The sequence below is a fragment of the Diceros bicornis genome, chromosome 22, assembly GCF_020826845.1.
Source record: "Diceros bicornis minor isolate mBicDic1 chromosome 22, mDicBic1.mat.cur, whole genome shotgun sequence".
Lineage (NCBI taxonomy): Eukaryota > Metazoa > Chordata > Mammalia > Perissodactyla > Rhinocerotidae > Diceros > Diceros bicornis.
This window is the reverse complement of record NC_080761.1, coordinates 5,861,448-5,875,050: the sequence shown is the minus strand read 5'-3', so window position 1 is coordinate 5,875,050 and position 13,603 is coordinate 5,861,448. Positions and strand designations below refer to the sequence as shown.

The following is a 13,603-nucleotide window of genomic DNA, read 5'->3' as shown; positions in this document are numbered from 1 at the left end:
ACCAATTAATCCTCGATCTGTGTGACTTGCACTATAAGTTTACAGCATTCCTGGAATTTCTGCAGGAAACTGGGACTCAACGAGGTTAAGCAACATGCTAATTAGTGCAGAGCCCAGATTCAGACCTGAAATAGAAATGCCTGCTCTCGGTGCCTGTTCAGGGGCTCAGGGCTGCTTCAGCACCACCCTCGCCAGCCAGGGGCCGTCCGTCCCCTGCCTGAGCTCACCCACTCTGCGGCGAGCATGGATCGCCTTCTGTAGGGTAACCCAGGGGCCTCCATGTTCAATGAGACCCGCGTGTTTGTCGCCTGAATCACTCCCTCAGACGACGCTAGACCTCAGCTTCCTGACAAGCCAGAAAGGGAGGAGGTGGCGGCCAAGCATTTCTAAACACACTTGTTTTTTAATAAATCCCAACATAAATAACTGCTTGGGATCTGGGGACACGTGTACTTGAGCCTGGTTCTTGGAAGGGATTGAGATGGCACAGTCGCATCCCTGGAGATGCATCCGGGAGGGTGTGTTGGGTCGCTGCAAGGAGCAGGCAGCACCTGCAGAGAAAGTCAAGAGATAGATTTATTTGCAATTATAACTCGAATCAGCTGGAGGAAGAGCCTGTTCACAACCATACACAACAGGGAGGGGAAAGGAAAAGAGGCTAATGTATACCTAGGAGCATCTTATCACCAATTTCCTTTCAGTGTCGTTTTCTCCTCCACATTTTCCAGTCCTTCTCACCAGGGAGCTGTCTGCGTTTGGGTGTTGGGACTTCTTGTCTTTGCAGGATGCGAGGGCCCCCAAACATCTAATATCACAGCATCCCCTCCCCCACTCGCTGTGGAAACCAAAAAACACCGCTACACGTTTCCTGACCCCCTGGGGTGATGCCGCCCCCGTCCGGCCCACTAAGTGTTGATCCTAAACGCATTCATGGAGAAGTCAGTCTGGATCTGGGACAGCAGGGGTGTGGGCCTTAAGTTGCCTTGTCATTCCCTTTGGTTTCCAAATGGGCCAAATGAGCAAAAGAAACCTGCCCTGTGTTTTCACCTCTGGCAGTGCCTAGGAATGTTTTTTTACACAACTGTTTTCGAGGGAAGCCTTGGGGCTCTGTCTTCAGGAAATAGAACCAAACCCATCTTGTTGAGCTGCACAGGGCAGCGGAGGATGGGCCAGAGGAGAGGGAGAGGATATATTGATTCCTAGACATTGAAAGGGGCTGATGGTGGGGAGCTGAGACCCTGCAGCCAGTGCATCAGGGCAGGGTGGGGTGAGGGTGGCCGAGGCGGGGGCTTGTGGGGAGGAAGAACACGGGGCAGGGCTGAGCTGGGGAGGGTCCACCCTGACTCAGTTCACCACGAGGTGACTGGGAGTAGTGGTGCTGGAGCCTCTGCTGCTGTCCGGGAGAGCCCCCATACGCAGCCCGTCCCCACTGCCTGTTCAGTGCTGTCACGTGGGGGCCTGAAATCAGCCCTGGCGGCAGTATTTACACCACAGGCACAGCAAACACTGCAGTCAGGGCTTTCTCCCCGCCCCAGCCAGCTGGTTTACCAGCACACCATTGCTTTGGGGGTCTCTGGAAGCCCCCACAGCCACTCTGGGTTGTAGGTACCACCTTCTCACAAAAAGGAGCTGCCCTTTCGCTCTCCTCTGTGCTCACCCCACTGCTCAACAGAGCCCAGTTCAGCCCTGCAAACCTGCCCCAGGACTGTGCTGTTGCTTATGACCAATTCTCCTTCTCTTGGAAAAAAGCGGGGTGCTTGTTATGATGGCAGGGAGGGGTTGCACTTAGATTTTGCATCGGCATCCATTTTCACTATCACTGAGAGTCCCGTTCTTATCTGACTTTAAAATACTGGTTTCAGGAGGTTTGGGGAGTTGGCTTATTTTTATTTTGTGTGATTGTCTTTCTAATCAGATTTTCCATAAACTGATACTAAAAGTAGCTGCTTTTCCTAAGCCTAAGACTAGACAGTGGAGAAAGGTGCCCAGGAATATTTTGGAAAATAGGACTAAGTTGGGAGTTTGCCCAGAATTTAAAATTCACCACAAGTAACTGCATTTGCATAATGAAGAGTTGCTGTTCCCATCCGAGCTGGGCCTAATTGCATCCTGCCACACGCGGAAAGCCACGTCACCTCTCCATGCTCTTATCTGGCTTTCCCAGATTTCGGACCACCTTCCCTGTCACTCTGCTGGTCTTTAGTCACCTTTGCTGATGAGAAAGTGAAAGCTGAACTGCGAAGGGGAGAAGGCGCTGAAGGAAGGAAATGCAACCAGACTCACCAGGGCTTCAAAGAGCAGTGCAGTCACCAAATAATATTCAATTAAAAGATATGCCCAGAGCCGGCCCTGATGGCCTGGCGGTTCAAGTTTGGCGCACTCTGCTTCGGCGGCCCGTGTTCAGTTCCCCGGTGCGGAAACACACCACTCTCTGTCAGTGGCCACGCTGTGGCGGCAGCTCATATAGAAGAACTAGAAGGACTACAACTAGAATATACAACTATGTACTGGGGCTTTGGGGAGGAAAAAAAAAAAAAGAGGAAGATTGGCAACAGATGTTAGCTCAGGGTGAATCTTTCCTAGAAGAAAAACAAAAGAAACACCTTTGTTTAAAAAAAAAAAAAAAAGATATTTGCAGTGTGTACTACATGCCAAGAACTGTTCTGGCACCAGGGAGACCACAGTGAACTAAAGAGGCAAGCCTCAGCCAGTAAACAAATATAACATCAGACAGGGTAAGTCAGGAGTTGGCAAACAATGGCCTACAAACCAAAGACGGCCCACCACCTGTTTTTGTAAATAAAGTTTTATTGGAACATAGCCACACCCTTTCATGTACTGCTGTCTATGGCTGCTTTCTGGGTACGTGGCAGTCACAGCAGAGACCACCTGTCCTTTACAGAAAGATTTGCTGCCCCCTGGTGTAAGTCCAGGGGATCCAAATAAGGTGAATTGAGAGAAAATAGTGTGACAGCTACTTTCCACTGACTGGTCAGGGGACGCCTCTCTGATGGTGCACTGAAACCAACAGCCGCAGGACAAGAAAAAGGAGGCAGCCAGAGCAAAGGCTGGGGAAGGCAGAGGGAACAGTAGTGCAGAGGGCCTGGGGCAGTGAAGAGTTAGGTGTGTCCCAGGAAACAGACCCAAAAGAAGAAGGTGATGGGGCTAGCTGTCACAGCTTGAGCATCGTAGCCTGGGCAAGAATGGTGCCCGAGGTGATGCGATGCGAGCAGAGAGGTAGACTCTGCTTTACAGTTCTTGGTAAGGAGATTGGGTTTTGGACCAGGTGTATTAAGCAGGTGGGAGCAAGATCTGACTTAGGTTTCAGGACTTTCCCTCTGACTGCTCAGACACAGACAAGATAGAAGGTGATCTTGGTGGCCAGGTCAGATGTGACTGTACTTGGACCGGGGTTGTCCAGGCTTAATTGCTTTGTGAGCCTTGGGCAAGAATACAAATGGAGGCTCACATTTCTGTGTAAATATTTGAAGTATATGGTTAAAGCTAACAAACGGGGAGATACCATGTGTTTCAGCCTCCCGCTTTCACAAACCACCTTCGTGACCGCCCGGAAGGCCAGGTTCCAGTTTAGAATTCTGATTCCTCAGGTTCCCTGCCGCCTTCCCCTCCCTTCCCAACCCTGGCGGCCCTGCACGCCAGAGCTCCACACCCGCAGACACCCCAGGCCTCACCTCCGCGTCCCAGCCACATCTGCCAGCCTGGCGTGGGGAGACAGAGGGGACAGCACAGGAGGGTATTTCAAGGCATGAGCCATAGTTTAGGTAACACCGTAGTGCCAACCGCCCCCCCACCCCGTGTTACTGCGCATGCTCGCCTGGCCCAACCAGCCGGGGCCTGACCCCGACGGGCTTTAAGACTGAGTCGCAGAGTGGTCTTGGAGCTTCTGTTAAATATAGACCACGGATGGACTTTTGTGCCCCCCTCCAAAGAGATCGCTAGTCTAGCACCTTCTAGAGCAAGCTGGGCGCAGACTCTGTCTTCCCCGCCCTTGGCCGCATCAAGCCCTCACCGGGGGAGCCGCGCGGCCGGGTGGAGGCGGCGGCCTTCCGGGCCGCCCTGCTGCGCCATCTGCTGGTGGGAAGGGAAGCCGCGCCGCCCGCCCGCCCGCCCGCGAGGGCAGAGGTTTCAGACACTTCCTCCCTACTTGTCTGTCGGATTCGGTTATGCTCAGATTCTCCAAGGTTCTCAGTGAGCAGGAGGAGGTATCACTCTGCAGGACGAGGTTAGATTTCCTCAGCAAGGAGAAGACTCGAGCATATTTTGCTTTTCCTTGCTTTTCCTTGCTTTTCAAGATTATGGCGGGTTATGTCAGACTTAATAGAGTAGTTTCCCAATTTTCTTCTCAAAGACAAGGTGAAGGGTGACAGAGTGAGTCCCAGCCAAGGCCAGCTGCTCCTGGGGGAAGGGAGGGGCCGGGAGATGTGCAAAGGCCCTGGGCAGAGGAGCAGGAGGGAGGCTGGGACTCCTTCCACCCCTTTCCTCCTCCTCTGACCTGCAGAATCCTTTTCTCACCTGCCCAACCTTCGTCCCCACTCCAGAGGTGAGAGTGTGTGTGTGTGTCCGAATGATCATCCAGGGTCAAGGACATCATAAAAGCCAAGCTGTAAGTCCGTAAAGCAGTGTTTTCTTGGACAAACAAGATTTCTTGAGGGCAGTTATTTAGGAAACAGCATGTGAGCTTGCAACTGATTCTGAGATGAACATAGCCCTCCAGATGAAGCCTCAAACCATGTCTCTGATAAAGAACTGAGCCCCACCCTCCGCCCAACCAGCAGCTCCCTGAGGACCCTGGAGTCTGCTAACACAGGCGCGCAGTCCAGCTCATTTGCTTAGATGCTGAAGAGAGATGTGCCCTTTGTCTGAAAAAATCCAGAGCAGGAGACCCCTTACTGTTCTCCTTGCCTCTTTTGTAGCGGTGACGTACAGATCTTCCCTTAAATCCTGATGCTTGTGCGGCAGCATTCACTGGCGACTTTGCACTAACTGGGGAGTGTCTTAGAGCAGGAGGATACTAGATACTCCTCAGTGCTTGTCACTCGCTCCAGCACAAGCCCGCTTTGAGATGCTGCCTCCAACTTGCACATCTTTGTCCTTTTCTCCCCCTGCTTCTGAGAAACCCCCCACCTCCCTTTCAGTGGCCAACAGTGGAAGAAAGAAGGCCTGGCAGTGAGTTTTTGCCTTGGGCAAGTGCCTTGGCCTCTCTGCGCCTCAGTGTCCTCATCTGGAAGGGAGTATGACCTCATCAACCACAAAGGTTTGTTTGAGGTTTGAGTAAGGACTGTGAGTGAGAGCACAATGTAAGCTGGAAGGTGGTGTACACATGCACTTACTGCTACAGGCAGGAAGTGCACCTGTCTCTACTCCTCTGGGTGTTAAAGAAAGAATAATTCACAGTATTGTTAACAATGGTAAGGCAGGCTCAGGGGGTGCTGCAGGGGGTTGTGGCAGAGAAGACCCGTTAGCTCAGCTCCGCTTCCAGCAAGGACAAGTGGAGATTTACAGCCAAGGAGCAGGGTGGGGACGGGGGTGGAAAGTTGCTGAGAGGAAACAAGGCCAGGGCTTCTTGCTAGACTTGACTACTTTTTTTGTGTGTGTGTGTGAGGAAGATCAGCCCTGAGCTAACATCCATGCTAATCCTCCTCTTTTTGCTGAGGCAGACCGGCTCTGAGCTAACATCTATTGCCAATCCTCCTCCTTTCTTTTCCCCAAAGCCCCAGTAGATAGTTGTATGTCATAGTTGCACATCCTTCTAGTTGCTGTATGTGGGACGCGACCTCAGCATGGCCGGAGAAGCGGTGCATCGGTGCGCGCCTGGATCCGAACCCGGGTCGCCAGTAGCAGAGCACGCGCACTTAACTGCTAAGCCACGGGCCTGGCCCTAGACTTGAGTTCTTTTGATTCTTTTATGAGACGGTCAGCCAGGTGCGGCCACAAGAGGAGACGGAGCTCAGGAGAAAACAAAGTTGCTTATACTCACAGGTCCTAGAGAGACAGCAGGCAAGAGGGGGTCACAGGTGTAGGCTCAATCAAGCTGGGAGAAGCAGAGAGGACCGTGGCAAGGGCATTAATTGGGGATGGGGGGTATAAAGGAAAGACGCAGAGGGATGTCACTGGTGCATTTGAATGTCACTGGGTCACAGGTGGGAGGGTAGGAAAGGGAACTTGGGGGGTGCACCTTATCATACTGGTACACCTGGGCGGGTGCTCACAGCCTGTTTGTGGGTCTGTTGAGGCAGCAGGAAGATAGGAAGTTTGAAAGGTTACAATACACCAACTCAACAGGATTCTTGCTGAAGGCAGGCTGGGGTATCAGATATCAAAGGTGGGGGATGAGGAATTTGATCTAGATATCAAAGATGGGGTTTCCACTAAACTGATCCAGCGGGGTTCTCACTAAAACTAGACTAACCAAGCCAAGGACACAGCCCAGGGCCAGGGCCTTGAGGGCTCAGAGGAACCTCACTAGAGATAGGACAAAGAGACAGTCTTCATCACCGGCAGCCTCTTCCCTCCTGCCTCCATTTCTGGGGCTGGCCCAGGAAACAGGCAAACAGATTGCCAGCAGCTTCCGGCCCACCACTGAGCAAGGCGCAGACATGACTTCTCTCTGCTGTGCAGAAGCAAGCCAGCCTTGGTTCAGAGTGGCTTCTGGAAGCCATCGGGGCGGCAGGGGTATCCCACACTCACCATGGTTCAAGTCTCGTCAGGGTGGAAGGGCCTGCGGGACTCATGCAGAAAGGACGAACATGCCCTTATTCCTTCACACAGGACAGACATGTTGGCCAAAGTTCAGAGTGTCAAGATCAACGGCATGAAACACGCAGAAAGGAGCCACAAGCCAGTTAATTGCACAGTGCACCCGGGATCCAGTGATTGGATTGAAGTCGGAAGCGGGTTTTCTGCCTTTCCCCCGTGTCAGGAGAAGCAGACACTGGCGTCACACAAGGGTCTGCGTGTATTAGTAAGCTGCGTGTCACAAAATAGGTGCAGAGCTTTTTAATCTTCCCAGTGAGATACTTGTGATGGAGGGTGATACTCACAGGACCCTGACTGCAGTTCAGATGCTCACCACGCGGTGGAGCTTTGAGCAGGGCGCGTGATTTAAAGGGAAGATAAAAGGACTGGTTTTGAAGCTTATGAGGGAAGGTGGATTTGCTTTAGGGCTCATGGGTTATCTGCAGCAGTAGACAGCATGGGAAGAATGCCAGCGCTGTCTCAGGATAGAACCTTTTCAGCTTTTGTGCTGACTTGGTAATAATTCAGGGGAATTGCTGGCAAGATATTCCGGCCCTTTCCGTCCTCTGCAGTGCTTGGTCTCTGAACCTATTGAGATTTGAGGTTAAAACCAGAATAAGGGGAACCTCACGTTCTACAGATCGCTATCCAAGCCGTGGTTTCCAACTCTAGCCAACCCAACATCTTGTATGTTTTGTGACTCCCCCTTCACTCTCCTGAAATACAATTCATAGATAGCAACGTACCTACACAGATAATTTTAAAAGATCAGTAGGATGCCCTGACTGTAACATAACAAAGACATCGAAGGAAAATATTTATAGTAAAATATAATGTGTTGCAGTGTGTAGAAGCTGGGGCACAGGGCATGAGGGGACGGAGTGGAATCAGCAGGTGCTTGGCCCCATCCACGGAATCCCTGAATGCACTGCCTACAGGTGCCCATGCGAATAGGAGGGTGGGATGAGCTGGACACTGCAGTGGCATGCTGACATGATTTTCAGAAGTCGGGAGACAGAACTCATTAAGATCTAAAGATCTATATATATGTATGTATATGTATATGCTTCCACCAATTTATAAAATAGTACATTCTTGGAAAAGTCAGTATGTATTAAACCATACCCCCTCAAAGCCCTTGGGGTCATATGTAAAATGCAGTTAAGTCCTAAGCTCAGATGATCATAAACAGGTTTTTTCCTTTGTCAGTGCTCAGCAGACACTCAGAAGTCAAGTGACTCAGGAGAATTCTTACCACTGGGGCCATTGTGTGAACACATCTGGACACCTAGGACCCACTGCCAGTAGCTTCCTGCAACACTGAGAACTAAAAATGCTGCTGCCGATTTCCAAAGTGCCCGCTAGGGGGCAGTGTTGCCCCTGTTGAGAAAGATGAGTCGCAGTTTCCCAATAGAAAATGGGAGTAGGAACACTGGAGCCTTCAGGAGAGCTGTGAGTTTGTTATGCGAGCTTGCTCGGACAGTGGGCACAGTAACTGGCTTAGCTGGAAGAGATCAGCAGTAAGTTAGCGCCCCCCCAGGATTTAGAACTGGGAGCAGTGGTCAGCCAGGTCTGAGATCTCACCGAGACGTAAAGGCAGGCGCTCACCTCTGCAATGGTCTTGCATGGGTCACCTCCGAGTCAGGGCATTTATACAGCACCATCCCACCTGTGCCAGGTGCTGGGGATACTGTCTCTCCCCTCAAGCTGGTTCCCAGTCTAGAGGGGGAGACCGCCACAAAGTTACCCTATAGTCTGGTGGGGTCACGATGGAGAGCCACACATGGGCCTGAGCCTGCCAAAGAGCGAAGTTCTGGGAGAGATCACAGCAAGAGAGGTCTCGCGGGATGCATGGAATTTAACAGTCTAAAGCAGAAAAAGTCATCCTGGGTAGGGGGAAGGAATCACCCTCAAGCTGCATGCAACAGCTCCAGCAGAGCTGCTGTTGGTACGGCAGAGCTGGACCCGGGCGGGGTGGTGGAAACAAGGCTGGCGTGGAAGGCTGAGAAGGACCCGGGGTGGCAGGATCGATGCCCACTGTGCAGACCTTGAGGTAGTTTCCCCGGGTGCACAGAGCACCTTGCCAACACCACCCATCAAAAGCACTGACGTTATATTAGATGTCAGAATGTTCACACGTCTATATCTCCCCAAGACCACAGATCTGGGGCAGGTCTAGAGCTTCCCATTCCCATTCCCGTGTGCTGTGCTTAGCACACGGGAGGCCCTTCCTAAATGTTTGCTAATGAATGAATGAGTGAGTGAGTCAACCTGTGAATTATCCAGTGTTGGGGAGACTCCTGCTTCTCCCTGTAGGGCTGAGAAAGAAGAAAGTGGAAAGGTTATCGTGTCCCCCGGCCCCTCCACAGCGTTTAGCTTCGTACCTCATGATGCCCCTTATTCTTGTCATCTCGTACCATCGCAGTGTCATGAAGGAACCAGACTCCTCCACACACAGAGGAGCAGGTGGCCCGGCAGGTCTAACAGGGCTGACCCTGTTTCACTCTCAATTGATCCTTCACAGGAATGGCTCCACCCAGTTCCCTATGCATCAGAATGCAATGGAAATCACAAATCTATAGAGACAAAGAGCAGATTGGTGGTTGCCTCGGGCTGGGCAGAGAGGGGGGTGGAAAGTGCCTGCTAGTGGGTGCAGAGTATCCTTTTGGGGTGATGAAAACGCTCTGATGGGTGTACAACGTTGTAATTGTACTAAAAGCCTCTGAACTCTACACTTTAAAATGGTGAAACGTATGTTATGTGCATTGTACATGAATTTTTTCAACATGTACGGAAGGCAGAACAAACACTAGGTGCGACATGGGTAGAAATCGCAGATGGGAGGACGCAGCGGGGGTTCTGAGATTCAGCACCTGCACTTTGCTCGGGGCCTCTCCTCCTCCGTGACTGATGGCCCTCTCTCATCTGTGTTCAGGATACGCACCGAGGACTCTTCATCCAGCAGCTGCGACCCACGCAGAACCTCCAGCCACGAATCAAACTGAAGCTGTTTGGCCACTCGGGCTCTGGGAAGAGCACTCTGGCGGAATCTCTCAAGTGTGGGCTGCTGAGGAGCTTCTTCCGAAGGCGCCGGCCCCGGCTCTCCTCCACCAGCTCCACCAGGCTCCCGCCCTCGCCCCTGGCTTCCAAGCCGGCAGGTAGGCGCCTCCACCCGGCCCCTGTCTCTCCGCTGCTGAAGTCTAGGATGAGTGCTGGCTTTGTTTTGGCCGCTAGGCCCATGCTGACCGCATCCCACCACCTTGGTGGCTTTCAGGCTGTGGGCCTTGCGTCCACCCCCCTTGACCAGCAATTGCAGACTGCCCAGGCGATAGCAAGGAAAGGGCCTCCCTGAAATCACGGTCACAACCGCAAGTGTGCAGATGGCAGAATTGTGTCGTGTTCTACTTGGGGACTCTGCCCTTGAAGCCACAAAGAGCTTGGACTGAACAGGTTCCAGATTGCACAGGTGGAATATTGGCCCCCCCCCCGGAGGTCCTCACTTGTATACTTTCTTCTGGAATGCTGCAGGCACTCCCAGGAATGCAAGAACATAGAGCAACGAAATTGGGTTCATGGGGAAGCACCGTTCCGGCTTCTCTCGGAGCTGGTTGGTGGTTGTGAGAACCTCCTTAGTGGTTGTCATGGTGGGTCCCTCCACTCACATTGACCCTCACTGGGAAGCAGGCTCTGCTGTCTCCCCTCCTTCTACGACACAGTTATTGGTAGATTCACACCCTGAGCTGCAGGTCACCTGTCCTTCCCAGGGAGAGACAGCACAGTGAGCAAGAGGAAATTGTGCCATCTGGGGTGTTATTTCTCCTGAATCCCCCTTTAGAGTGAGGGAATTACATTGTGTGAAGAGTAAAGATCTCTAGAGAGTTTTCTGAACAATGTCAATTTTGACACTTTGTGCCTGGGATTCCTTTTCTGTACCTTATATTACAAAGGTGCCATAGCTATTTCCCAGGGTGAAAACAAATGTTTTAAAGTTTGTGTTTCTATGTAATTCCTCTCTCTGCGAGGAGGATGTCTGGGGAGCATTAGTCGGGGATGGGGGACAGTTGACTGAGATCTACATGCCCCTTGCACCTTCTTTTCTCTGAACACAGCAATAGAATTGAAACTTGGGGAAGAAATAGTAACCAAAATGGATTTATAATTAGTATGATTATAATATTGCTAACACATATTGCTAATACTTATTGAGCACGAACTGTGCCAGGAACTGAGCAAAATGTGGTACGTGTGACATGTCATTTAATCCACACGACGGCCTTACTGGGTGTGTTTACCATCGTTGTACTGAAACCTTGAGGGGTCAAGTGGGCTGCCTGCAGTCACACAGCTGGCGATTGATGAAGTGTCTGGTTCCTGAGCCGGTGCTTGTTAATGACGCTTCTAACTCGGTCTAAGGGCATTCTCGGGCACGTGTTTTCTATTTTCCACTATAATTTTGGCTCAGTTTTGGGATGTAAGATGACTTACACCCTCTCTGAAGCCAGTAGTTTTCCAGGTTTAAGGATTCCGTTCAGCCTGTGTGTGTGGACGAGGCCAGAGCTTCTCTTTCAAGGTGACTTCTCTGGCAGTTCCTGGTGTTGCCTCTAGGGGGCGCCCACCCTGCCCTGCTGTGGGTGAAGGTCACTCCAGTCTGAACCACTGTTGGGAGAGAGAGGAGGACGAGACTGTGCGTGTGTGTGTGTGAGAGACAGAGACAGAGATCTATCCAGATCTGTGATCTGGAATTTCTATAAGCCCTCATTGAGTATGAATAACTGAACCAGCCACAGATCAGGTGGCACATCGTTCCCTGGGAGGGAGAGGTTTTACCTGCTGCTCAACCCTCACCCCTCAGAAGTACTATCTCCATGTTCCTTCGGCCAATTTTCCACATCTGGAAGAATCTGGAAGTCGATTCTTGACCAGTGCTGCTCAGGATGGCCAGTTTATCGACACGTCTCACTGTGTGTAATGTCCTTCAGCCGTTGCCGAGAGAGACTTGGGTCATGGGGTCAGTGACAGAAGACTCTCTCAAGGGTGATGTGTGCTCTGCACCAGTCGAGCCAACCCCAGCTGCAGTTAGCACAGAGACGCAGCAGGTCTCAGGGGGAGGCTGCCTCTCCCATCCTCTCGGCCACCCTTCATTCAGAGCTGCCTTCCCCGGCCGCCCCTTCCAGTGTCTGTCAAGGTAACTCGTTAGCGGGGCCGCTTCTCCAAAAGGTCTGTCAGGAGGTAAACACTGCTCTTCCTTATATCCCATGCGACCTAGTGCTTGCGACCTAGTACACGCGACTAGGTCCTGCTTGCCTCCTGCCTGTGGCTCCTAGCTGCAACCTAGTGCAAGTCCCCCAGGACCTTCTGTGTGCCGTCATCTCAGAGGATGCTGGCTTTGCTACCAGAAGGAAGTGAAGGGAGAAAACTTTCAAAATGCATTCTCTTCTCCTGGGAGCTGATGCCATTGTTCTTTCAAGAGGCACACTGCTCTCTGTGGTCACTTGTCTAAAGAGAGTCCACTTGGGGATTTGCAAGACTTAAGAAAGTAAAAAATGCCGGAGAAGGCCAAGGGGACACCCAAAGGTTGTCCAGCTGGAAAAGTTGCTGCTCCTTGGGGAGACAAGATAAAACCTACGTAGAAGCAAGAAAGCGTGGAAAGACATGCACGTGGTTAACACAGTTTGTGGTGACCTGTGCACATGTATCATCTCATTGGATTCTCACAACTTTGTGAGGTCGTGTCATAAGCCCCTTTCAGAGAAAAGTAACCCAAGGCTCAGAGACGTGGGGTGTGTCTGCCTGAGGCAGAGGTTTCCACCTCTGCGGCTCACAGCAGCCTGTGAGCCGCAGTGTTCTGTGTAGTATGAGGAAGAGAAGGAGAAAAATCAAATTAGCTGCCAATATTTAAAAATCAAGAGATTTCACCTAAATAGTTGGATATGTGGCTTCTTGTGGAAAACTGGAAGCTCTGACCTCACTGGCTTCGCATTCCTGCCTCGTGCCGTTAGCAGGAGGAGGACGGCTGCTCCATACTGAGGCCCTGCATTTCCCCTCATCTCCCCCCCAGTCCCTAACTCCAGCACTCTGACAGGCCGGGAGAGAGAGCTCAGAAGCAGATTCCCCCGCCCTCCATGTATGAAATTTTGCCCTGTGACAGAAATGACATTGCATTACAGTGTGTGACTCCTGGGCTAAGGTCACCCCTAGTCAATGGCGAAGGTAGAATTCAGTCCCAGATCTGTCTGACCAAAGCCAGGTGGCCTCCTGGAGGGCCCAGGCTGGGATGGAACAGAGGGCTAACCCCATAGAGGCTGGCGTTGCTTAATGCCCAGGTGGCTGGTCTGCTCCAAGGGGGGGTAAAGTTTCTATCCAAACAGTCCGTGGAAGAGACAAGACTCATCTGCAGTCAAATATAGACCTGTCTGAGGTCTGGGAAGAGCCAGGAGCTCCGCCTGCAAGCTCTGTAGCAGGCCCTCCTCCTGCCCCGTGCGGGACAAGCACGCCCTGGGCTCAGGGAGCCGCAGGCAGGAGGCAACAGCACACGGGGCCTGAACCCCACCAGTCCTAGACCGGGCCGCTCACCAGTCACTTCCTGGCCCTCACAATACAGCATTAAGGGCATCCTCAGAAAAGCAGAGATGGTGCAGATATGAGGCGCCCTGAGGGCCACCAAGGGGAGCTGGGCAGGGAGAGGCTCTCATTCAATGTCTAGAATGGACACTGCAGAATGGACGGATCCGCTTCTTCGTTAGACACCCGAGGAAAGGAGCCAGGGAAGGAGGTCTGGTTCCAGAAACAGCAGCGTTGTCACTTCACGGTGGCACTGCCAGCACCATGGGTCCTTGCTCTGCTATCT

At 52.0% G+C, this 13,603-nt stretch overlaps 1 protein-coding gene across 8 annotated transcripts in view; it reads left to right on the top strand.

Moving 5' to 3' along the window:
* Window positions 1-13,603, top strand: part of DAPK1 (death associated protein kinase 1) — a 176,547-nt gene that overhangs the window by 148,764 nt on the left and 14,180 nt on the right. For all 8 annotated transcript variants that reach the window (XM_058565482.1, XM_058565484.1, XM_058565487.1 and 5 more), the window contains one exon: window positions 9,692-9,914. In XM_058565482.1, the coding sequence (XP_058421465.1) occupies window positions 9,692-9,914 (223 nt within the window). The remainder of the gene's footprint in view (window positions 1-9,691; window positions 9,915-13,603) is intronic.